A 23,899-nucleotide genomic window follows, 5' to 3' on the forward strand; every position below is an offset into this window, starting at 1 on the left:
TTCGGCACACCGCCTGACCAAAGGAGCAACCATTGCGACCATCGTTCGCATTGGTGATCCCAGCCTGCAATGTCGGTCGCAGTGCTGGGATCACAAATGCAGCCAGGTGTCGTCTGACAGCTCAGCTCCTTCTGCATTCGCGTCTGACGTGGACGAAATTGTTCAGCCGCTTCTGTGCAGCTCTGCAAATCCGTCCATCTCTGAATGAGGCCCATAGTCCCAAATCATATGTTATACCAAAAATAATCTAGTCTGGAATACAGTATAGTGTGCCACATAATATACTAATAAACCTCTTTATAGTGCAATGTGTGCAATTTGTTTTATAATCAACAAAACTTTATATATTCTTTGATTAAACAACACGTCAATAAAAGCCAAACGTGTGCACAATAAACTCAGTTGTAACATTTTAATATGAAATGCATCATTTTAATAGAAAATGAATATATACACAGCATTTCTGTATTTACAATATATCTAGTGGTCAGAGGAGACTTATTCTCAGGTATACCTGTACAAATGCGACATAATAGCCGTAATAATTACAGGGCGTCGCATCACTGTGATGAAGAACACAACCAGCTATGATGAGATATTATATCACCTGTGATACACATAGTGACCACAGGTAGGCGCTACATGCTACTGGTCAGTGATCATTTTCTCTAACGTCCTCACTGTATTCTGTAATTTGGTGATTTTCAGGCGCAGAGAATTATCCTGCAGGGAGAAGCAACAGGAATCAAGATTAGAGAGAGAACAAAAATCCACAAGTAGAAGCCGATGTCATTACAACACCACCGGCCTGATTCTGAGTTGGACGCTAAGCCGATATTCACACAAAAGGCCGATGTTTTATTGTCTGCGAGTGCATCCGAGTTGCACTGTGCATTCATCCTGATTTAGGGGCTTATTTATCAATGAGTTTTATCATATGCAACGAGTGATAAAAATAGTTGCGTATAGTAATGGTGCTCCAGCCAATCAGCTCCCGACTGTCATCTGTTTGGGAGCTGATTGGCTTCAGCACATTTATCATATCAACAAGTAATAGAACTCGTTGCGCATAATAAAACTGGTTGATAAATAGGCCCCTTAATACGCACAGAGTCGCAGTATAGATTTCAACACACGGTAGCAGAAAAGTTAGCGGCGTTCCTGGTCGGTGACTGGGAGGTAACAGGTGATGGATAAAAATATGTTTTGTCGCAGTTGTGTTATGTACAGAGACGCTCAATCGCTCTCACCTAGGCGGCCATATTTGTACAGAGAAACTACACCTGCCATAGAACTGGTGCAAGTGTCAATGGTATGACTGATAGTGCATCTAAGGAAGCACCGAGCGGTATTTCTGTATCTACAGACGCTAACAGTGGGCACCTCAGCCCTTGCACATACGGACACACTGATGTACCCAGGGAAGGAATATGTAAGACACAGATGTGGCAGCCTCTAACCCAGAATCAGCTACTACATGGGGACACTTTGTTGAGCACTAAGTAAGTAGAGGCCAGCATGGTGTGTATGTTTTCTTGGAGGCTTCTTTATTCTTTGCATGTTCTCCATCTTCACATATATAGATTTGTATGCAATGTTTGGTTCCACTTCTACTCTTTACTTACTTTAATTAACGATAGGTAAGATAAATCCCCCTTCACTTAAGGGGGCCAGACACATCACAATCCAAGATCTGATGCAATGAACTTTAAATGGTAGAAGCTGACTGATCATCTGATTGGGTTAGATGGTGCGTACTGTAACCATACAACTAGTCTGACAATTCTGTAACTGCCGTACAATGAGCAAACACACAATCATATTGTTACTGTTAGATAAACAAACTGTAATATATACGGAGCTACTACAATGTTTTTTCTTTATATACTAATCAGATTACAAAACAACCTCATTGTAGTGTACTCTTGTGTAATGTCGGCTCCTGTTTTCTATCCTTGCTGTAAGGTTACAGCTCAGCTGCCCTACATGAAAATGAACAAGATGCCAGCTAATTCTGCGTCCCACAGCCAATGGCAGAAAGTCCCAAACAGCAACGTGCAATTGTATTTATGCTGAGACCTTTAAAGTAGGAGTTAAATGATTTAATATTAAGTAAGATTCCCTATAAAGGGGAAAAAGAAATAGAATTTAAAGCTCCGGCTTATTTCCTGTCTGGCTATGTGGTCACAGGATTTCGGCTCTCTGATGTGATACTTTGGTATTTTTTTCCCACCTAGAACCACTTCAGTGGAAACCAGACAATGACAGACAATACAAATCACTGTACGGGGGCATGATATACCTCATCGTTCTCATTGCATTTTACTTTGTTCTGAAGCTGACACTCTAATTTCTTAAGTCTATTCTGCAGCTTGCCACGCTCCGAGAGAGGCTCAACCAGTCCCTGGTCAACAAAAAATATGAAGACAACGTAATTTAACTGAACAAGATCATATAAATGTAACATAGTCAGACAGCATTTACAATCCACTGTACAAGCATTCTGTACACAAATCAGCTCTAATGCAGCTTTATATTCAGCCAACCTCCCACACAGTACAACCTTCAACACAGTACAACCTCCCACGCAGTACAGCCTCCCACGCAGTACAGGCTCCCACGCAGCACATCCTGCCACGCAGCACAGCCTCCCACGCAGCACAGCCTCCCACGCAGCACAGCCTCCCACGCAGTACATGCTCCCACACAGCACACCCTCCCAACCTGCACACCCTCCCAACCTGCACACCCTCCCAACACAGCACACCCTCCCACGCAGTACACCCTCCCACGCAGTACACCCTCCCACGCAGTACACCCTCCCACGCAGTACACCCTCCCACCTCCAAAAACAAAAAGAGAGATTATGAAAGCTTTGGGAGGGTAAAAGGTTGTCCAGTGCATGCCACCTATTAAGTACTTAACCTAGTATCTGACACTTGTGCCCCCATGAGGCAGAATTAGCCTGCGCCTGTAGTGATTTCTAGACTAATCCTTCAGTAGAAGAAATACGGAATCCATACCCTTATGGCAGCATGCTGCAGTGGTAATTCCTGTACTGGAATGATGCTCTTTTTGACAATTAGAGGTACCTGAGTACCGATCCTGAACTGCTAGAGACAGATATTACTGACCTGTAGGTTCATGTAGAGATGACAGCTATCACCCACTTCTCCTGAGGCCCAGCCAACACCATCCCCACACTCCTGAGTACCACCCACGGAGAGATGAAGGTGGAGGGGACCGGTGAGCGAGAGCGTCTGGAGTGGAGAGAGGAAAGACTGAAGAGAGCGCAGGTCATCTTCCTGAGAACAGAAGATGTGGACTGAGAGGGAAGAGGGGGAAAGGAAAAACATCAGATTAGAACACTAACATATTTTATATAAAATAAGAAACTTATGTATGAAGATAGCCCAGGCTGCCAATATTTTTAATGGCTATTTCACTTTTTAATCTTTCCTTCAAGACAGTCCCCTCCATAAAGCCAGTGCGATTGATTATGAATTATGAATGTGATGTACTTGGATGTAATTGGTCTACTAAATGTACCACCGAAAGGCAATTTCCCTGACGGATTAGAAGGACACAACCAGGGGGTGAGGTTTACGGCGGAACACTGGATAGAAGCATGTGAGTAGTGAAGTTATAGGCAGGAGGCTCTTTAGCCAGTATTGTGTGTCCTAAAGTTCAACTAACGAAATATTTTTGCTGCCGTCTTACTGATGGAGAAAATGCTTGTCATATATACGTTCTGACAGTTAAATGGATGTGTAGTGTAGCGCGCTCCTTTGGAGTAATTGTTTGAAAATGAATGGTTGGTTAAATGTGGCCAACGCGTTTCACCCGCATTGTGATTTCATGTGCTTGTCTGAAGTAACATCTTGCAACTACTCCTGCCCCAGAGGAATACACACTGCTATTTATAGGCATTTTATTGTATTATTATTATGATCACCCAATTAACTTCTTGATCATAGTTTTTCGTGAAATTTTATCAAAACCAGTGATTTTTAGCCATATTGCTTAAGACCATAACTATACATTGGCAGAATTGTATTTTTCACTGAAGCAAAATTATCTTACCGATCATTTTAAATAAATATATATATATGTCAATCGATTTCTATGTGATTTTATCAGTTGTCATGCAATATACCTTCTGATACTGGAAATGCTACCTACACACACCCAGTCACTGTCTCATGCACTGCTGATGATTCTCAGTTATACCCACTCACCCTCCGGCCTCGCCTTGGTCATGCCGAAGTCACTCCTCAGGCTGCGCAGCGCAGTGATTACGGCGTGAACAAAGCTAAAACGTTGTGCCTCCTCCGGGTAGGACCAATGAGCCTGGGTGAGGGAGAAGACAAGACAATAATACACAACTATCTTAAAACCACCCCACTGCACTCAGACAAACACTAAAAAAGGTACCCGGTGCCCATAACACCTCCATGTTGCCACTTACCGTGTGTCCGGGAGTGGGGTACTGAGCAACACAGATGCTGGGGGTGCGCAGTGATGGGGCTGCCGGCAGGCGCTGCCACAGCTCCTCTGATAAGTAAGGGGTAAAAGGGGCAAGAAGACGAAGGGTCTGTTCTGCCCCCCAATACAGCACTTGTTGGGTGTCCTGAGAACCTGGCCCCTTTAAGATGGGTTTCACAGCTTCCTGTGTTGGCAGAGAAGACATAAAACACAAACATTTTATTTAAGGAAAAGTGGGAAATTTAATATTACATAGTTAGTGCTCGTATTCCTTGCATTGGGAACCCAGATATTCACAAGAAATCGCCATCAGCAATCGCTGTTTCCCGAGCCTCGGGTCCCTTCACTATTACACAGAACACGTTAGATGCAGCGCAGATACAGCACAGTACATTAACCACATTAATACAGGTGAGGATAACAATGGGCCCTGATCTCAGGGACATCCGGCACCCAAAGGTCGTGAGAACCCTCCGGCTCTGTCAGCTTTAAAACTCTAGGATTGCGTTGTGTGTGACTGGTTCAGCTGCACTAACACTTATCCTGTAGTGGACCTCATTCAGTATCAGTATGTAAAACTGATGTTTACGTAAATCCCAGATGTTTTTAGATCTGTGCTTGCATAGAAGCCGCCGGTCAGACGTGTGGCTCTGGGTCTGCGACGTCACTTGCGGTACTCCAAAACGCCGCAGCGTGATTGACATGCTGCTAGAGTTTGGGGGCGGCGACACGGAGCGTTCCAGAAAACGGGGGCGAGCCAGAGTCAGTGGCTGCGTCCTTGGATGCAGCGTCACTGGCCCTGGCAGCGTGATTTTGCCGTCCAAAATGAGTATCCCGATGGTTACTTGGATGTATGATGCTCACGCAGGTGACCCGATGGCTGCGTCTCCGGATGCAACTTTGGATCAGAGAAGCCGGCAGCGGGCGTCTTATTACTTAAGGCGCCTCCTGCGGCTTTTGCATATTTTAGCACAGTTGCTGCATACATAGATGCAGCTACGGTATCCATCTCTGAACAGGGCCCAGTTACTGCAACTCTACTGTAACATTTGCCCGCTGACATATCCGTTATCCTGTGTGTTACATGATTCCCCGCGTGGCTACTTACCACATAGGTATCACAGTAGTTCTTCACCCAGAAAGTGTAAATTGCTCCTGTGGCTCCATGAAGCTCATAGGACTGAAGCTTCTTCTCACACTCCACAACGAGCTGCTGCAGGCAGTCCAGAAGCCATCGGTCTATAGGAGCCTGCGGCCGCAGCTGCAGCAAAGACAGAACACCATTCATTCCCTTAGCAATACTCGGCTGCCATGATATTGCTCATACCGTCATGACAAACAAAACACAGAGAGGAGGCACCGAGGATTCTCTACAGGACACATGAGAGGTATCCAATCTCTGCTGAGCTCCCCCCTATTCACGTAAAGGTGCTTTTATCACGTGGACCCACAATAAGAGATTGGCTAATTATTGTCACATGACTATTATAACTATTAAAGGGGTTCGATACACTTTTTTTTAATGCAACCGCTGGAGGCTCGAGGACTGAGGGCCTGATTCAGACCCGCTCGCGAGCGCATTGCACTCGCAAGCGTGTCGATGTTTGGCCCTTGCGCATGCGCCGCCTCCGGCGTACGCATGCGTGAGCCCCAGCGAGCGACAGCAGCTCCGTCGCTCACTGCAAGACGGGGCGGCTGTCGATGCTGATCAACAGCTCGGCCCGTTTTGTAGGCGGGTAGGGGGGGTGGCTGCACAAATGGAGGCGTTCCCGAAGGAACGCCTGCCGTTTGTGGGCGGCCCTACTGACATCACTCGTGATGTCAGTAGTGGACTTCCTGCTCTATTAGAGCAGGAAGTCCACTCGGCATTGCGAGTGCTGAGACCCTACCACAGGGTCTCCTCACAATGCCGATGGTCGCGAATAGCGTGCGCCTATGAATCAGGCCCCGAGTTGTATCTGGCCACAGAGGGAGTCAGGTAGGTAGATGTGAGCAGATCATGTGACACTCGCCTCCTGTCATCTGACACACGGTTTGGTCAGAATGACCGGAATAAATATGTATATACTTTAATATATGCAAATAAAAAAAAATAATGCTGAATGTCCCAAGTTCCTGTCCACGGTGACACAGAACAGAACACTAAAACATATTGCAAGCAAGTGCAACTATATTAGCGGCTTACCGCGTGTGTAGTAGATACAATGTCGGTCATTTAATAGACGGGAAACGGTGCGGGAAGCGGTTCAAAAGCTTCAGAAGACCAGCGTCAGGGAGGAACGTTTTTTTATTTATACCCTCTGTACATACTACAAAGTCTGCATTGAGTAGCTGACAAGGCAGCTGTCTGGATTGTCTCCATGTCTCTTCCATTCTGTCCAGGGTACACAGTGCACTTTCTGTCCGCTCTCTGAGCAGGGGGCTACGGTCAAAGTTTTACTTGTCTAAAAATGTTTTCTTTTTATTAAGTCAGACCTGCTGTGAGCTTACATCTGATTTGTTACGCTATAACATTTAGGACTGTTTTGAAAATAGTGCATTCTGTGTCCTAAAGTGAATCATGAGTTAGAGGAGACTGATCTGCTCTGGTCGTGATAGAGGGGTGTACCAGATAATCACCAAATAGCCATAACCATTAGCTATGGAACAAAAATAACAATGACCAGACCTAGGAAGCGCCACTCACCTCTTCCATTGGGAGCGGAGTGAACCCTTCCCCTAGAGCAGACAGCGTGAATTTCACTCCATTCCAGATCTTGTTGCAGAAATGTCGGAAGGAAACTACTAAGGACACATCCAGATTAATGTTGTCACCTGGAAGACGGACAGAGGGAACACAAGCGGAATGGTATCAGCTACTCAGAGGTTCCAGAGCCGTATTTCTGCTACCAACTTTCTTAAGGGGATGTTAGGGAGTAAAAAAGATTATATACATAATATTTTTGATACTATATACATGAAACAAAACAAATCTTGCAGATAAGAAAGCGTTGTATAATTTCCATCAATAAGGGATGAGAGTCTAGGACTGATACTTAGAGATGCGATCTTAATATATTGGCTTGTCTGTTCCCCTCTGCAACGTTTGCTAAATATAAAACTCTTTATTTAGAACTTCTGCCTGTGCCTTTTAGTCAATGTATTTCTATCATCAGAAACAGTTGCCCTAGGATGCAACAGCTATTCTGTGCTCTCTGCAATGAAATAAGCAACTCTAAGGGGATGTGTAGGCTGATTTATGGGCTCTTGTTATGAAGGGCTTAAATGTAGTAAAATCCATATCCTAGAAGCTTATATAGAGAATAAGAGACTACTGCCAAGATTACTGCAGCCGCCAATCCCAGGCTGCTAAGGGGAGAAGAAAGGTGAGGGTCTATAGGAACACTTCTTATAGCAATATCTAACATACCCAGTTTTACTATATGAAAATGTTTTATGTAAATAGTGTGTATATGAGCATTATTTACATTTATTACCATTTTTTATTTTTTTTATTTTAAATGCCCATTTAAAAAAAAAAAAAAAAAAAGGTTTGCCTTCTTTTTTTCCCCTTACCGTGTAATCTGTGAGAGCAGAGGGCGAACCTCAGAGCATCCGTCCCGCACTCTGGGATGCCATGCGGATAATCTTTTATCTGGAAAGAGACACAGTAACACAGAGAATCACATTAACGCCTCTCCATGTGCTGACGCTGCCCTCTGTCCTCCCAATACTGCTCACTGTATAAGCACTAAGCAATATAGAGGCTGTATAACCCCGGTCTCACTGATAACGACATCTGAGGTTACTCTGTACCTATGTAATATACAGGCGTACATCTTACCAACGCAGACTCCGCTACTTTAAACTCCCGTGGATCCAAGTTGCCCTCCTTTATCTTTTTGCGCAGGCTCTGCAAGGTAATAGTCAGAACACCAGTTAGATATGATAATGACGGCTTTGAGAGAACATGTTCCAGAGCGGAATACACTCAAGGCTAGTTTAAAGCTACTGGATGGTGGAGACGTCCTCTCTCCAATGCCTAGCATGTACTGTATGCAAAACATGTATGAAGCTACGGAAAGCTACTACATGGGGTAGGCCATGTGGGGCAGTATAGAGAGGCCGGACTTTGGGTAAGGCTCCGACAGCTTTATGTACAAGAACGATATATAGACATAGGTGTGTATTACAGAGTGGTATCGGGACAGTTCTGCATGGGTAACAGGCACATCCTGGAACCATACAGATCACAGTCCAAATTCTATGCACATGGAATGTCAGGCAGCGTTCACCATGGGAGACATCAGAAAAAAACAGAAGCTGCTCATCTACATAAACTATCATTACAAACCCTTTATTGCTTGAGTCAATTAATGCAGCTAGGGTAAGCTATATGTGTGAATTGTGTGTCAGAAAAGACTACTGTTGTCGATGGATTGATGGAAACTGGTATAAGGTGCGTGGTACAGTGAGAAACGCAATACATGGAGAGCAGTGCGCAGTAGGAATAGACAGCTGTTGTTGATGGATTGATGGAAACTGGTATAAGGTGCATGGTACAGTGAGAAACGCAATACACGGTGAGCAGTGCGCAATAGGATTAGACAGCTGTTCGTACCTCCAAAGAAATCCCTGTCATCACATCTAGAGGATCCAGAACATTTCCTAGAGATTTGCTCATCTTCCTCCCGTGGGCATCTCGGACCATCGAGTGCAGTAATACCTGTCAGTACACACAGCGACAGTCTCATGACTATGATAATCAGCTCACTAGGGACTGCACTGTGTGTAGTCGATGAGTACAGTTCCTTTATTAGACTAATATTACCTCTTTGAATGGCATTTGCCCGGTGAGCTGTTCTCCTAACATTACCATCCGAGCCACCCAGAAGAAGAGCAGATCGCTGCCCGTCTCCAGTAGGGAGTTGGGATAAAACTCTGCAAGATCTTTGGTCTGTAGGGAAGAGAGGACTAATGTAACAGACATGTTTATATACGTGTAGTGCAAAGGGCTTAGATTCTCCCGCTCACATTACCCTGCAATAGAAAGGTGGAGCAGGGGCGTCAAAGGTCTCCATGACTGGCTTCCACCCTTCTAAGCTATAAAACGCTTTCTAGAGAAAAATGGATCCACACACCTGGGAATGGCCGGTGAAGTCACAAAAAGTATCCCACAGAGTCCAGGCAAACAAAGAAAATATTTACTGCAACTCAAGGATCATGTTACTTGTATGGAAATGGGGCTCGACGCCGAGGGTACGCAGAATTGCCTGGAAGCATAAGAAGACACAACAACTCACATGCTCCGGCCATCCCAACATGGCAAATGGGAAGAGAGCCGATGAAAACCAGGTATCAAGGACATCTTGATCTGAAAGAGATAAATGCAGTACTCAGGAACACAGCAAGGTAGGGACATACAACTTTCCTACTGATCTTAGGGGGTCATTCAGACCCGCTCGTGAGCGGCAGTATGCTCGCAAGCGGGTGGATTTCCCCCACTGCGCATGCACACGACGGAGGGAGCTCCGTCGTGCGCATGCGCGAGACCCGGCGAGCGAGGGGCTCTCCATCGCTCCGGGTCTCGCACCAAAGGGGGCGTGCTGTCGATGGTGAGTGACAGCACGCCCCTTTTGGTGGGCGTGCCGGGGGGGTGCCTGCCAGACGGAGGCGTTCCCATGTTAACGCCTACCGTCTGAAGCCGGCCCCACTGACATCAGTAGTAATGTCAGTGGCAGTGATTTTGGCTCTGATAGAGCCAAAATCACTCCAGGGCTTGCGGCAGCGAGACCCTACCGCAGGGTCTCGTCGCAAGCCCGATGGTCTTGACCATCGCGACCATCATCATGGACGCTCGCATAAACTGTGGGTGGTAACCCACAGCTATGCGAGCGTCCAAGAGGCCACTCCATTTTCAGGGAGGAGGGCCCTGATTCAGAGCGAGCGCACTGGTCAGAGCATTCAGCTCTGAATCAGGCCCTTAATTCTCTACAATTAAGTACACTCAAGTATTTTACCTTCTGAAAGGTCTCAGCTGTGGGCCACCCCAGTGGTTTCACATATGGTGACCCATCAGATATTGGGCCCGATTCGGATTTGTACGCATATCCAATGGTTTACATACAAATCTGATGGTTCTGGGTCTGCGCAGAACTCGTTGATTGACCGTGCGGGCGGCGTTTGGGGGACAGCGACCGGGACAGTTCTACAAAACGGGTGCTAGTCGAGCCCGGGGTCTGCATCGGCAGACGCAGACTTCCTGGACCCAGCAAAGGGGTTCTAACGGCCGGGTTGAGTAAAGCTTCAGCTTACCATCGCCACCTGTGATCCGAAGGGCAGCGACCATCGTGACCTGTGATCCGAAGCAACGTCTACGGACGCTGCACTCGGATTGCAGATGCATGCAGTAGGTGTCTAATTCCTACAGACACCTCCTGCTGCATGTGCCCTTAGATAGACGGCATTGCTTAGCCACTTCCATGCGGCTGTGCAATACCGTCCACATCAGAATTAGGCCTTGTGTCCAGATTCAACCGGGACCTACCAACACTACTAGCCGAGGTTTTATGAGCAAGATTCCATCTACTGTAGCGCTCAATCTAACACACCATAGTGAATAACCGAGTGGCTCTCTCTACTGTAGCTCCATTACACTACTGCTGCACCCTCTCTCTTTTTACCCTGTAGCTTCGGACTTGCAGGAGCGGGTGCGATTCCAGGAAGACAGTCACTAGATTTAAAGCAGCAATTTCTTTAAAAGGCAAAACCAACCTGTTTTTGCCTTTAAACTAATCGCCGTTTTAAAAGCTAATGACTATTTTGCTGGCTCCCACATATCGCAGGCTGTTACATTAGACCCCATATCACTTCAAATTAGACATTTACTTTGGTGGGGTTCAGACCTCGCACAGCTTACTGAGTCCACAGCGCCATATGGTGAGGCTTTAGATCTGAAGTTAATGAAAAAAACTATAGTAAGCAACAGAATTTATGCTGCAGGAACCTTCCAATAAAGTGCTTGCATTTGATTAGTACAGGCCATCAAATCTATAAAGTACCTAATACCTTATGCAGGTGGCGATGCCACTAGACTTATCTGTAAAGGAGCATTAATACAGGTGTCACGGTGGGATAACTGTCTTCTAAAAATCAAGGGGGGAGTGGAATATTGTGCAAATACCATATATCCACAAGCGCCGTTTGTATGTTTTTCTAGAACACTTCTGTAAATGTAGGTCTACGTGTATTTCCATGTCACCGTCCTATATAGTCAGAGCAAAGAATTTTGCCTCTCACCTCTTTCCAGATTGAGTTCTGCCTCCGATGTAGCCAAGGCGGCAGCTGCTTTCTTCCTGGCCTCGGCCTCATCGTGGCCAGCTACCCAGAATTCTTTACTCTCATCCAGGTGAGTGGTCGCAGAGCCCTGGAGAATACAGAATGCTTATTGTAATCTGTATCATCTCCATAGGGAAATAACGTCTTTCTGTGTCATTTCCACAGCGTGATATTCTGGTTGTAGTTACCCGGGCAGGCTGCAACGCCGACGTGGTCACGCGATACGCTGGGATCTGGTGCCCCCACCAAAGCTGCCTTGACACACACCAGTCACTTTAATTCAAAAGAGCAAAGGGAAAGCTAAAATGTGATGTAAAACAGCTTCCAAACGTTTTTGTAGATTTTGCAGAAATAAGAAAGAAAAAAAAATAACAACCAGATTTTAAAATACTTCCTAAGACAACAGTGGTAGTAAGGATTTGTCTTAGTTTCACCATATGTATTTATCGCAATTCAGGTTAGGCTGCCGGCGGGTGGGTTTAAGGTTATGCTGCGGGTGGAGGTTACGGTTAGGCTGTGCGGGGGGGGAGGTTAGGGTTAGGCACTAGACTGGGGAGGGCTGAGGTAGGGATTAGGGATGAAATAATCACCCGAATACTGTAGGTCATACCCGGATGACCGCCGGGACCAGAAAGATGCCGCTGGAGCAGTCGGGATGATAAGTCGATATTCTTACATGTCGACATTTCTTCACTGTCTACATGATAAATGTTAACATATCACACTCAACCCTGACTGCTGACATGACCCAAGCACTGAATCCTTGTGATGTATTTTATATCTATTATTTATTTAGTGTCTACATATTACATGGGCTCCAGTCAATAAATTAGACAGTAAAGAGGTTGACAATGTCTAGATAGACAACAGATGTTAGACAGGCAATAGGTTGACAGGGATAAAATGTTGACACATAAAAGGTCGACATGGATGAAGGTCAACAAGTACAAAAGGTTGACAGTGTCAAAAAGTCGACACAAAAATGGTCAACCTATTTTGGGGGGTTTTTTTTAGGGTTAGGGCTTGACACTTACCCAGATGGTTAGGGTTAGGCACCAGGAGGGAGGGATACAGTTAAGATTAGGATCAGAAAAAAAAAAATATATGTGTCAACCTTTTGTCACTGTCGACATATAGCCTGTCTAACACCTGTTGTCTATCTAGACATTGTTTATCTAATTCCTGTCATATTACAGAGCCCTTTACAGAGGAATGTAGTCATCATCCACGCGTGCGGGTTGCAGGCGGTCGAAATACCAGCGCCGAAATCCTGACAGCGTTGGGATCACGGCACAAGAATCCCGACCGCTGACATCCCGAAAATAAGTATCGGGCGTTATGGGAGGGTTAGGGCGCGGTATTAGTGGGAGGGTTAGGCACTAGGGGGGAGGGTTAGGTTTAGGGTGAGGAGAGGGGAAGTTTCGGTTTAGGCACTAGAGGGGGGAGGTTATGGTTAGGCACCGTGGAGGGAGGGTTAGGGGGACTTACCTTTTCTTATGGGTGCCGGGATTCTGTCGGGATTCCTCTGTCGGTATTCTGACCAGCGGCATCCCGACCGCCGGGATCTCATTCCCAAACCCTTTACAAATATGAAACATTCATATTTGTTCCTGCCCCAGTGGAGCTTACACTCTATACTCCATCCCCATGTACACAGAAGCAGACACACACACAGACAGACTTTTATTTAGTCAGAAACCAATTCACCTAGCAATAGGTCTTTGGAGTACGTACTGTATATCTATAGCAAAATGTGACAACTCTACAGATAAACTCAGCTGCCAGATACACCCGTATGTTCTGTTGAGATGTCTGCGTTCAGCAAGGGGATGATAGAAAAGGTATTCCCGGACGAATTCTGTAAGCACTTATCTTGTAACTGTTATGTAACATAGAGGTGAATGCTTTGATAACAGAATATTAATAGGTTATGTAATAAAATGTTTTCTCACGTCAGATAGATATTAGTATGACGAGATAAAACTGCAATGTGTGAAAGATGCTCCTCTCCCTATTCACCTTATATGTGTGAGCCAGTTCCTCCAGTTCTTCTGGTGATAGGACGGGGTGAGCTTCAGCTGTCCTGAATCCACAGCCTGGAAGTAAGAGCACAGGAGAGATGCAGGTTATGCAGCAGACACAGGGTAAGAGGCTACAACAGGAAGATGAAAGAGAATTCCCAGCCTCACCCTCAGAGCCTTCTCTGCCATCTTCTCACAGTTCAAAAACCATTGGTTCTTCAACAGATGTTCGATCACATCACCAGAACGACTGAGACACAGAGGGAACAGAAATAATTAGCAATACATGTGCAATCAAAACTGTACTTGGGATATCCTCTATAGGATCCGATACAGAGGTCGAAAAAGCAGAGAATGTATTAATTTCTACTACAGTAACACATCACTGCATCTAAATCAACCAATCAACACAGAGTGTTCCTGAAAAGCAAGTCTGCCGACCTGTCAATCAGTTTGCATCTATTCTGTTTGAGAAGGACCAAAGCCTCTGAACATGGCAGAGGCTTTGACATACATATATTATGGCTTTATATCCTCTTCTAAGAAGTATGCCCATAAAAGTATTACATCACACAGAACAGGTCCGATGCATGGCCTTTGGTGACATGAAGTTGCATTTGGCATCGTAAGTGTCCGCCATAAGTTTGACAGAATCTTCACATTACTAATCTGTGCTGTGTACTACAAATGAATGCATACGGTTGACAGACCATTCTCCTTCCACCATCTAACTCACAGTCTGTAGATTCCAGATAAGTTATTTAGATTATGATGCTGACCCTGTGATAGGCAGGCCTGCCCTCACTAACATAAGTCCACCCCCCATATAATCACTATAACCCATCCATGCTCTGCTGTAATATACCTGTCTAGATCACATCTGGGGACACACAGAAGTACAGAGGATGAAGAACATGAAGAGAAATGTGCACGGACCCTACTCATAATCATCATTCAACTGGATGGCCGCTGACAACAGTTTACGTCTTCGGTTTTATTACACAGACAACACAGGCGGCCTATGCTGTAAGAGCAGCCCCTTCCATAGACAAAGTGCGGGACTCGGGACAATGATATGCTCACCTGCAGACAGGAAGCGGCATGGAGTGCTCACAGTCTCCCCTGTATAGACCCTTCTCCTTTAATGCTGACAGAATTTTATCCCGAGCATCGAATCTTTTCACCCCCTGTGAGACAGGACATAGGGGGAGATAGAGCTAATGAGGAACAGAGGAAGAGTGTCTTCATCAGCACAAGATAAAGACACCCAACGGAGCGAGAGAAACGGACAGGGGAGTCTGGCAACAGGAAATAACAGTATGTCCTAAACCTTTATCCAATCTCCGCTGGCCTCCGTCATTGCTCCGTCTTCTCCAATCACAGACACCAAGGGCAGCTCCAGGTCCTGAGCTATCTCAAAGTCCACCATGCTGTGGGCAGGGGTCACTTTTACAGCTCCTAGAAGGGAATGTCCCATTAGGTATCACTAATTGTCTGCTGTTCCGTGTGCACTGTACTCTCCCAGCCAGAATCTAGCCATCCTCCCAGTGGGTATGCGATCTTGGCGTTGATAATGCCGGTGGTCAGAATGCCGGCAGCTTAATCCCAACGGTGGAAATCTAGACGCATGCAGCTAAGTATTCTATCCTTTCCCCTAACCCACCTTTCCCGCTGTCTAACCCACCCCTCCCAGCTGCCTAACCCTAACCCTTCCCTCCTGCAGCCTAATCCTAATCCCTAACCCTACCACTCGCCATCAGGATCACAGCCATCGAGAGTCTGGAGCCGGGACTGTAACTGCTGTCGGGATTCCGATGCTAGGATTGTGACCGCCGGCATTCTGTACGCCAGAATGGCGAGTACGTCCCCTCCCATCTAAAGCTACGTCGATTTTATCTTATAGAATTTTATTTGTCTCCTTACAACTGATAGCTTTCTACTTAAACATGTCATACATCCCCCTCATCCTTTTCTCCTCCAACACCTCTACCAATTCCTACATGTACATTTCTTCCTTTGATCTCTCCCCGTCTCAACTAATGAATAAAAGGAGAGCAATCTTCTACCTGCTCACTGATGTGTTACCTCCCCCATTAGCTTCCTTACTTTAAAGATCACTGTCAGCTCTTCTTCACTATCTCCTCGATTCCATATAGTGTCCACACTCTCCTACAAATTATTTGTACACTCAATCAGTACTCTCAGTATTAAAACTAATAAAAATATAGATTTCAATCATTTTTCTAGCCTTAAAATGACTTCCCCAGTTTACATATCTTACACTGGACCAATAAATATATTAAAGTGTAGGAGTTGGGAGTATCCTGTACTAAACTGACCTGTACCAAACTCCGGGTTGACGAGAGAATGGGTGACGACGGGAAGCAGACTACCAGTGAAGGGGTGGCAAAGTTTCTTCCCGTGAAATTTCTAATAAGGGGTAAGAATAAAACAATCACAATTTAGGGACACTTTACCACAAACAAAACATGACAATGTAACTCGTCAGATTTTACCCAATTTTGTCCGTTAATTGGGAGAGTATTCTCCAGCAAAGTTCCAGAGCCGAACAAGAGACTCGTACGGTACTAACCAAGTATCTAGAGTCTTCTGGATGGACGGCCACAGCAGTGTCACCCAGCATGGTCTCTGGGCGTGTGGTGGCCACAACCATTTCATCATCTGCAAAGTCAGGTTGGAGAAGTGCTGAGATTTAGTGACAATGATAAAAGGGAAGAAAGCGGAATCATACGGACAGTTTTACCTCCTTGTTCTGTGGGATAAGCAACGCTGAACAGAAGTCCAAAAGGAACTTTTCTTTTGTACCCAGGTACAGAGAGGTAGGTTTTACCGCTCAGCTGCTTGCTCTCCACCTGCGAAAAGAGAATATTGTATTTATTGAACAGGGGGAGAGGTCCGCGCTCAGGCTGCAGGGCACAATTATCCTTTGTTTTCAAAGGCGGCACAAAGTTTCTACAGCGCAGCATGGAGGTGAGAAACGTGGAAGGGAAGTGAGTTCAACGCTCAATGAGTTTGCACCCAGAGAAGGGTGAGCACACAGAGGGTCTCATTCAGAGTCGGTCGAAGCGGCCGCACGGTCGTATACAAAAAAGGTCCGGATATGCAAATGATGCACACGCATGTTGCGTCCCTAAGGTCGGATCGTACACATAACACGTCATCTACGGCTACATAAGGATTAATCGCGAGCATCGTATGCCATCGGAACTGGTCGTAGAGCTAAAGATTGACCTGACCCTCTCTTAAGCTCTACGATCATGTCAGTGTAAAACCTCCCCTGTCACGTGTGCCATGACACTACTTTGTTAATTATGCACTCCCTTAAAACGCCGTTCGCATAATGAGGCACGCCTGCGTTCGGATCTCCACACCCCTGTTTTCAAGCACCTTCCCATGTTACCACCCACAAACGCCGCAATCTGTCACTCAAACTACCGACCTGGCGGTGTTCAAGGAGAGAGAAATTTCTGATCGTAGCCGCTAGTTTGCGCACGCGCAGTGCGAGCTGTACCCATGTGCAGATCAGCGAACATCGCCTGCGTACGACCATGCGGCCGCTTCGACCGACTCTGAATGAAGTCCAGAGTCACTGAGAGGGACTAGTGGACAAGGAACAATGCAAGCAAGGATAGTGCCTGGGATGAATCTGCTGAAGGAGGGCTCTGTCCATGAGGGCTTAAATGCTAAGAGAAGGGGTGAACAGTTGGTGGATGCACTAGGGAGAAGCACAGGGCAGGGGTGGAGGGATAAGAGTATATTTATTTAGAAAGCAGGATGGTAACCTTAGATGAAAAGGTGAGTTTTAAATGCACTTTGGAGCTGGGGAGACTTGTACATACTCGTTTATGAGGGAGTGAGTTACAGAGGAGGGATTCATTATATTTTGTCCATATGAGAACGTTGACGTGGTCATTATGTCGACATTCAGCATGTCGACAATGATTTTCAGGGGGGTCTATTCCTAACGTTGACATTCTGTCTGTGTCTGCATTCTACAGGTGTCGACATGTATGGTGTCAAAAGTTTAACTATGTCGACATTTTCACTGTTGACAATCTAACAGCATACCCCAGAGGAGGGGGTCAGAGCGGAATAAATCTTGGAGGCAGGTGAGAGAGGAAGTAATCAGGGTCAAGTGGAGATGGCAAATGGAGGTAGCGCAGAGGGAGCGTGGATGGAGATATAGGAGGAGGCAAAATTATCAAGTGCTTTGTAAGTGAGTGTCAGGAGATGGATATGGATGCTAAGGGGGATGGGGAAGATAGGAGAGAGGCGGTAAAGTAGGGAGCAGATAGGAGAGAGGCGGTAAAGTAGGGGGCAGATAGAAGAGAGGAAGTGAAGAGGGGGCAGATAGGAGGAGGTGAAGAGGAGGGGCAGATACATGTGTCCTGCTACATCTTTGCCGATCGCGCTACAAATGTGAGCACGCATCGCGCCATGCAATTACCCGCAGCAGCATAAGCTACGCTGTGGCGCGCACTGTGATCACACCATGCATTCATATGGCGGTGCGGGTGTGAATGCTGTGCGAGTATCCGCTCGCGGGCACACACCTCTTTGCATATGCAGAAAAGATATAGCAGGACACATCTGTAGGAGAGAGGAGGTGAAGAGGGGGGCAGATAGGAGGTGAAGAGAGGGGCAGATAGGAGAGAGGAGGTGAACAGTGAAGCAGATAGGAGCGAGGAAATGAAGAGGAGGTGAAGGGTGGGGCAGATAGAAGAGGAGATGAAGAGATAAGATGATAGCAGAGGAGGTGAAGAGTGGGGCAGACAACACAGAGGGGATGAAGTGTAAGGCAGATAGGAGAGAGGAAGTGAAGTGGATGGGCAATATAAGAGGTGATTAGAGGGGCAGATAGGGGAGAGGAAGTGAAGAAAGGGGCAGACAGTAGAAAGGAGGTAAAAAATGGGGTAGAAAGGAGTAAACAGGTGATGAAAGGGGCAGATAGGAGAGGAGGTGAAAAGAGGGGCATACAGGAGAGGAGGTGAATAGAGGGGCAGATACGAGAGAGTAGGTAAAGAGAGGGGCAGATAGGAGAGGAGGTGAAGCAAGGGGCAGTTAGGAGAGGTGGTGAAGAGGGGGGCATACAGGATAGGAGGTGAAGAGGGGGGCATACAGGATAGGAGGTGAAGAGGGGGGCATACAGGATAGGAGGTGAAGAGGGGGGCAGATAGGAGAGGAGGTGAAGAGGGGGGCAGATAGGAGAGGAGGTGAAGAGGGGGGCAGATAGGAGAGGAGGTGAAGAGGGGGGCAGATAGGAGAGGAGGTGAAGAGGGGGGCGGATAGGAGAGAGTAGGTAAAGAGAGGGGCATACAGGAGAGGAGGTGAATAGAGGGGAGATAGGAGAGAGGAGGTAAAGAGAAGGGCATACAGGATAGGAGGGGAAGAGGGGGGGCATACAGGATAGGAGAGGAGGGGGGCATACAGGATAGGAGGTGAAGAGGGGGGGCATACAGGATAGGAGAGGAGGGGGGCATACAGGATAGGAGGTGAAGAGTGGGGCGGATAGGAGTGAGGAATTAAGGAAAGGGAAGCAGAGAACACGGTGGTTAGAAGAGAAAGTACACAAGGATTTCTCACCTCAATATCAGATATGGAAGAACGAAGGGCGCAGGACCAGTTCACAAGGCGATTCCGGCGAAAAAGCAAACCATCCTCGTACAGGTGGATAAAAGCTTCAGACACTGCCCTAGAGAAATGCTAAGTATGAAAGAAATACACAAACGATCAGACCAGTGACTTCATACAGAAAATACATAATAATCATAAGAACAGAAGAACTAACAAGCGCACATAACACAGATCCATTCATGCTGGCAATGTCAAAGCAAATCAGTCAGGATAAAACATAGATACCAGCATGTTTTAATCTGACAATCATTCATAAATTGCATGGTGAAGGCTGCCATATTCCATAGAAAATCTATCACGTATAACAAGTCAATGAATTCAATCAATAAATACACCACACTGTCAGCAGCCAAGTATCCTAGAGCAGGCTTGGTATTGCTTCCTTTACAAATATAATTATATTAATACAAGGATAATTGGAGGAAATAGGTTTCCTGGGCACTTATTGTACACGGCACCAAAAAGCCCAGTTTACAAAAAAATATAAAAGGCAGGAAACGCTATCACCGAAGAACTGAAAAGGCCAATAATACAAGACAGCACAAGAAATATCTGCAATCCTTCATCCCCTACTGTGAAAAACTATAAATATATATTTATTAACATAAAGCAGTAGTTACCAGACTGATAAATATAAATAATGTGAATTCAATTTATAAAGCCAATCAATTAGACCAGTGTTTCTCAACTCCAGGGGGTGAATTTACTAAAGTGAGTTTTTTAGAAGTGAGTTTCAAAAGAAATGTTACCCATAGCAACCAATCAGATTCTACTTAACATTTAACTAGCACCTTCTAGAAGATAATAGCTAGAAACTGATTGGTTGCTATGGGCAACATCTCTTCTAAAAAGTCTCAATTAAGTCAATTTACCCCCAGTTCTCAGATGCGCATGTTCTTTCAGTTCTCCTAGTTGGTGCACAGGTATATTAATTAATGGCTCACACATTTTATAAGATCCACAGGAGGAGCTAATTATTTCGCTTGTGATAGTAAGGACACCTAGAAAACATGCACTGTTAGGGGATACCAAAGACTAGAGTTGGCAAACCCTGAATTAAACGGTCCTAGTTGGAATAATCTCAGACTTTGATAAAGACTATGGGGTAGATTTAATAAAGCTTCTAAAAATGTTAGGTGGTGGTGTTGCTCATAGCAACCACTCAGATCATAGCTATCATTTCTGTACTGCATCCTAGACAGTGATAGACAGTATCTGTCTGGTTGCTACAGCAGCACTTTTCATTTTTAGAAGCTTAAAGTAAATCTACCCATATGACGCACACACACACAGGCATGCACATAAACTGATGATAACGAACAACACACTGAGCTGAAACCAAGTTCCACCTTCTGGGCCTGTTCTTGAGTCAGACGCATCTCCCGATTGGGAACAGACTGCGCTTTCGTCTCAATCGCAAAACATGGTGTGCGAATGCGACTGCACAATGTGTGCAAAGACGCAAGTAGGTATCTGCGTGTCGCATCTGGTGTGAACAGAGACTAACGAGAAGTAGGGGTTTCTGGGTGGCGAGTATCAGGGCCTACGGAGCGGCTGTTGCTGATTTGAGTGCCATGGGCGTGCATCTAAAGCGCAATGCCGGGTACACACTACACCGTGTGTGTACCCGGCAGACGCACGCTGCGATGAACCATATGTCGTTCACCAGCTGCATCCACAAGCATGGGGTCGTTCATCACATTGATAAGACTGAGCAGCATGTAGGCTCGATATGTTGATGCGATGAAGGACCCCGCGGGAGCGCGCACGGTCGCTCATAGTGGGTTCACACTTGCTGATGTGGGCGATATGTCGGCCTGTGCTGCCGGCTCGGGCGACATATCGTCTAGTGTGTAGCCAGCTTTACATTCTGAGTGGTGCGTATGGGTAATATAAGAAGATATTAAGGGCAAAGTCAACGGAGGGATCTTGAAAGTACAACTACTGGTGAAGGGAACAGCATTCCCTATTCACTTTCAACTTACACTGAGCAAATCCTACCTAAGAATGGAGACGTTTCCTGTCCTTGGTTCTAAAACATCCACATGCTCTAAGAAATTAGCACATAGCAGGAGCGGGACACAAAATAACAAAAATAGAGATTTAGGCTCACTTTGTCCATAGTAAAGCAGGATCTGTCCCAGTCAAGAGACGCTCCGAGCGATTGTAGTTGATGATAAATTCTATCTCCTTTACTAAGAGAAAGACAGAAATTAAAACCGATACAAAGACTACTAGTACACACGCCAAACATTACAGCGTTAAGACAACCTGTCCCATCACCATCACTTACTTCTCCTTCCACTTCCAGACAGCTTTTAAGAATTCCTCCCGGCCCAAGTCATGGCGAGAGAGGCCGTGTTCTTTAAACAGGTTCTTCTCCACCACTGCCTAGGAGACAGGACATGGTGACCAATGGCTCATTTATTGCTGCATTTAAAAAAACAAAAGTAACATACGGCAGGTCCGAATCTTACTTGTGTGGCGATTCCAGCATGATCTGAGCCAGGCACCCATAAAACTTTCTGACCCTGCATCCTCCTCCTGACAAGATAAGAAAGGGTCTGTACCTTTACTTTTATTGAATTCAGATCTACAGCACAACCCGATTACACAGAGTAGTACAGAGTATATGCTATATTTCACACAGGTCCATGTTCCCTTGCTCCATAGCGAAATGACTGTGTGCTTTCTCACTCCAGCTGTTTGGCATTGTGATCTGAGGCTTGTGTGCAAAGTCCATGGACGTGGACAAAATGCGCTTAGTGTTCATTCTAGCACCATGCACCTGTTAAAACTCTGTGCAGTTCTTCTTTCCTGCCTGGGGTCCCATCTCTGGGAATCGGTATGTAATGCCGGCTATAGGGATGCCTCCTGTCACAATACCGACAGCGGCATCCTGATGGTTGGTATCCTGACAGGGGTCAGGTAAGTATACTTTTGTGTAACTAGCACCGGGTTAGGCTACTGCTTGAAGCTTAAGCTCCCACAGCCTGACCAAAGGAGCAACCATCGGTCACGATGGTGATCCCAGCCTGCGATGTTGTTCGCAGTGCTGGGATCGTTAATCTGGCAAGATGTTGACACCTCCTTCTGCATTTGCGTCGGCTATGGACGGATTTGGCAAGTTGCTTTTGTGCAGCTGTGCAAATCCGTCCATCTCTGAATCAGGCCCAATATCTGGTGGGACGATGTGGCGTGCATCCATTGTATCAGCAGGATGTTTGCTGACAAAGGACATCATTCAGACCCACTCGCAAGCGGGTCGATGGTGGGGCACTGCACACGCGCGCAAGCCCCATAGCGAGTGAGAAATACACTTGCTCCGGGGCTCGCTACAAACGGGGCGGCTGTCGATGTTGATCGACAGCTGGCCCTGTTTTGTAGGAGGGGAGGGGGGGTGGCTGGTCAAATGGAGAAGTTCCTGAAGGAACGCCTGATATTTGTGGGCGGCCCTACTGACATCACTCGTGATGTCAGTAGTGAGCTTCCTGCTCTATTTGAGCAGGAAGCTCACTGGGGCTTGCGGCAGACGAGACCCTATCACAAGGGTCTCGTCGCAAGCCCGATGGTCGCGATAATCGCGAGCATCACCTGGCCGCTCGCAAAAGCTGTGGGTGGTCACCCACAGCTTAGCAAGCGGCCAGGAGGCCGGATTTAAAAAAAAGCAAGCGCCTCTGAATGAGGTCCAAAATTTGTTTGCTTCTGTATGTGCTAATTAATCCACTCCTAAAACAGGTCGTCTCCTCTTCCTCCCTCTTGAGGAAGAGAACTCAAAATCGGTCAGAGGGCCTAATTCAGACCCGCTCGCGAGCGCTCGATGTTGGCCCAGTGCACATGCGCACGAGGGAGCTAGCTCCGTCGTGCGCATGCGCGAGACCCGGATAGCGACGGCCAAGCCGTCGCTATGGGTCTCGCTACAAAGGGGGCGTGCTGTCGATGGTGAGTGACAGCATGCCCTCTTTGGTGGGCATGCCGGGGGCGTTGCTGCCCAGACGGAGGCGTTCCCATGGGAACGCCTACCGTCTGGGGCCGGCCCCACTGACATCACAAGTGATGTCAGTGGGAGTGCTCTCGGCTCTGATAGAGCCGAAAGCACTCCAGGGCTTGTGGCAACGAGACCCTACCACAAGGGTCTCGTCGCAAGCCCGATGGTCGCGATGGTCTTGACCATCACGACCATCTTTTTGGCCGCTCGCTATAGCTGTGGGTGGTTACCCACAGCTGTGCGAGCGGCCAGGAGGCCACTCTAAAATTAGGAAGGACGGCCCTGATTCAGAGCGAGCGCTCTGTCAGAGCGTCCGGCTCTGAATCAGGGCCAGAGTACCATTGGTCTATTAATCCTGGCAGGCTGGATTTCTTAAACAGGCTGATCGCAAGGTTGCACTAGATTTGCTTGTTGTACTGTACCACCTATTTGA

General features: G+C 46.6%; 1 protein-coding gene across 4 annotated transcripts in view; it reads right to left on the reverse strand.

Moving 5' to 3' along the window:
• Positions 1-398: 398 nt before the first annotated feature.
• The window catches only part of VARS2 (valyl-tRNA synthetase 2, mitochondrial), a 29,457-nt gene continuing 5,956 nt past the window's right edge, over positions 399-23,899 (reverse strand). For all 4 annotated transcript variants that reach the window (XM_088457783.1, XM_088457782.1, XM_088457780.1 and 1 more), the window contains exons 6-30: positions 21,956-22,022; positions 21,772-21,869; positions 21,592-21,673; positions 19,428-19,547; positions 16,588-16,696; positions 16,417-16,505; positions 16,163-16,253; positions 15,154-15,281; positions 14,907-15,010; positions 13,992-14,073; positions 13,822-13,898; positions 11,991-12,075; positions 11,764-11,890; positions 9,768-9,838; positions 9,296-9,421; positions 9,086-9,190; positions 8,309-8,377; positions 8,041-8,119; positions 7,172-7,299; positions 5,594-5,746; positions 4,469-4,669; positions 4,239-4,350; positions 3,135-3,325; positions 2,303-2,404; positions 399-723 (exon numbers count right to left, since the gene is read on the reverse strand). In XM_088457783.1, the coding sequence (XP_088313909.1) occupies positions 646-723; positions 2,303-2,404; positions 3,135-3,325; positions 4,239-4,350; positions 4,469-4,669; positions 5,594-5,746; positions 7,172-7,299; positions 8,041-8,119; positions 8,309-8,377; positions 9,086-9,190; positions 9,296-9,421; positions 9,768-9,838; positions 11,764-11,890; positions 11,991-12,075; positions 13,822-13,898; positions 13,992-14,073; positions 14,907-15,010; positions 15,154-15,281; positions 16,163-16,253; positions 16,417-16,505; positions 16,588-16,696; positions 19,428-19,547; positions 21,592-21,673; positions 21,772-21,869; positions 21,956-22,022 (2,674 nt within the window). In that variant the 3' untranslated portion in view covers positions 399-645. The remainder of the gene's footprint in view (positions 724-2,302; positions 2,405-3,134; positions 3,326-4,238; positions 4,351-4,468; positions 4,670-5,593; positions 5,747-7,171; positions 7,300-8,040; positions 8,120-8,308; positions 8,378-9,085; positions 9,191-9,295; positions 9,422-9,767; positions 9,839-11,763; positions 11,891-11,990; positions 12,076-13,821; positions 13,899-13,991; positions 14,074-14,906; positions 15,011-15,153; positions 15,282-16,162; positions 16,254-16,416; positions 16,506-16,587; positions 16,697-19,427; positions 19,548-21,591; positions 21,674-21,771; positions 21,870-21,955; positions 22,023-23,899) is intronic.

This window comes from Taudactylus pleione, unplaced genomic scaffold, assembly GCF_031769625.1.
Source record: "Taudactylus pleione unplaced genomic scaffold, aTauple2 ptg000783l, whole genome shotgun sequence".
Taxonomy (NCBI): Eukaryota; Metazoa; Chordata; class Amphibia; order Anura; family Myobatrachidae; genus Taudactylus; species Taudactylus pleione.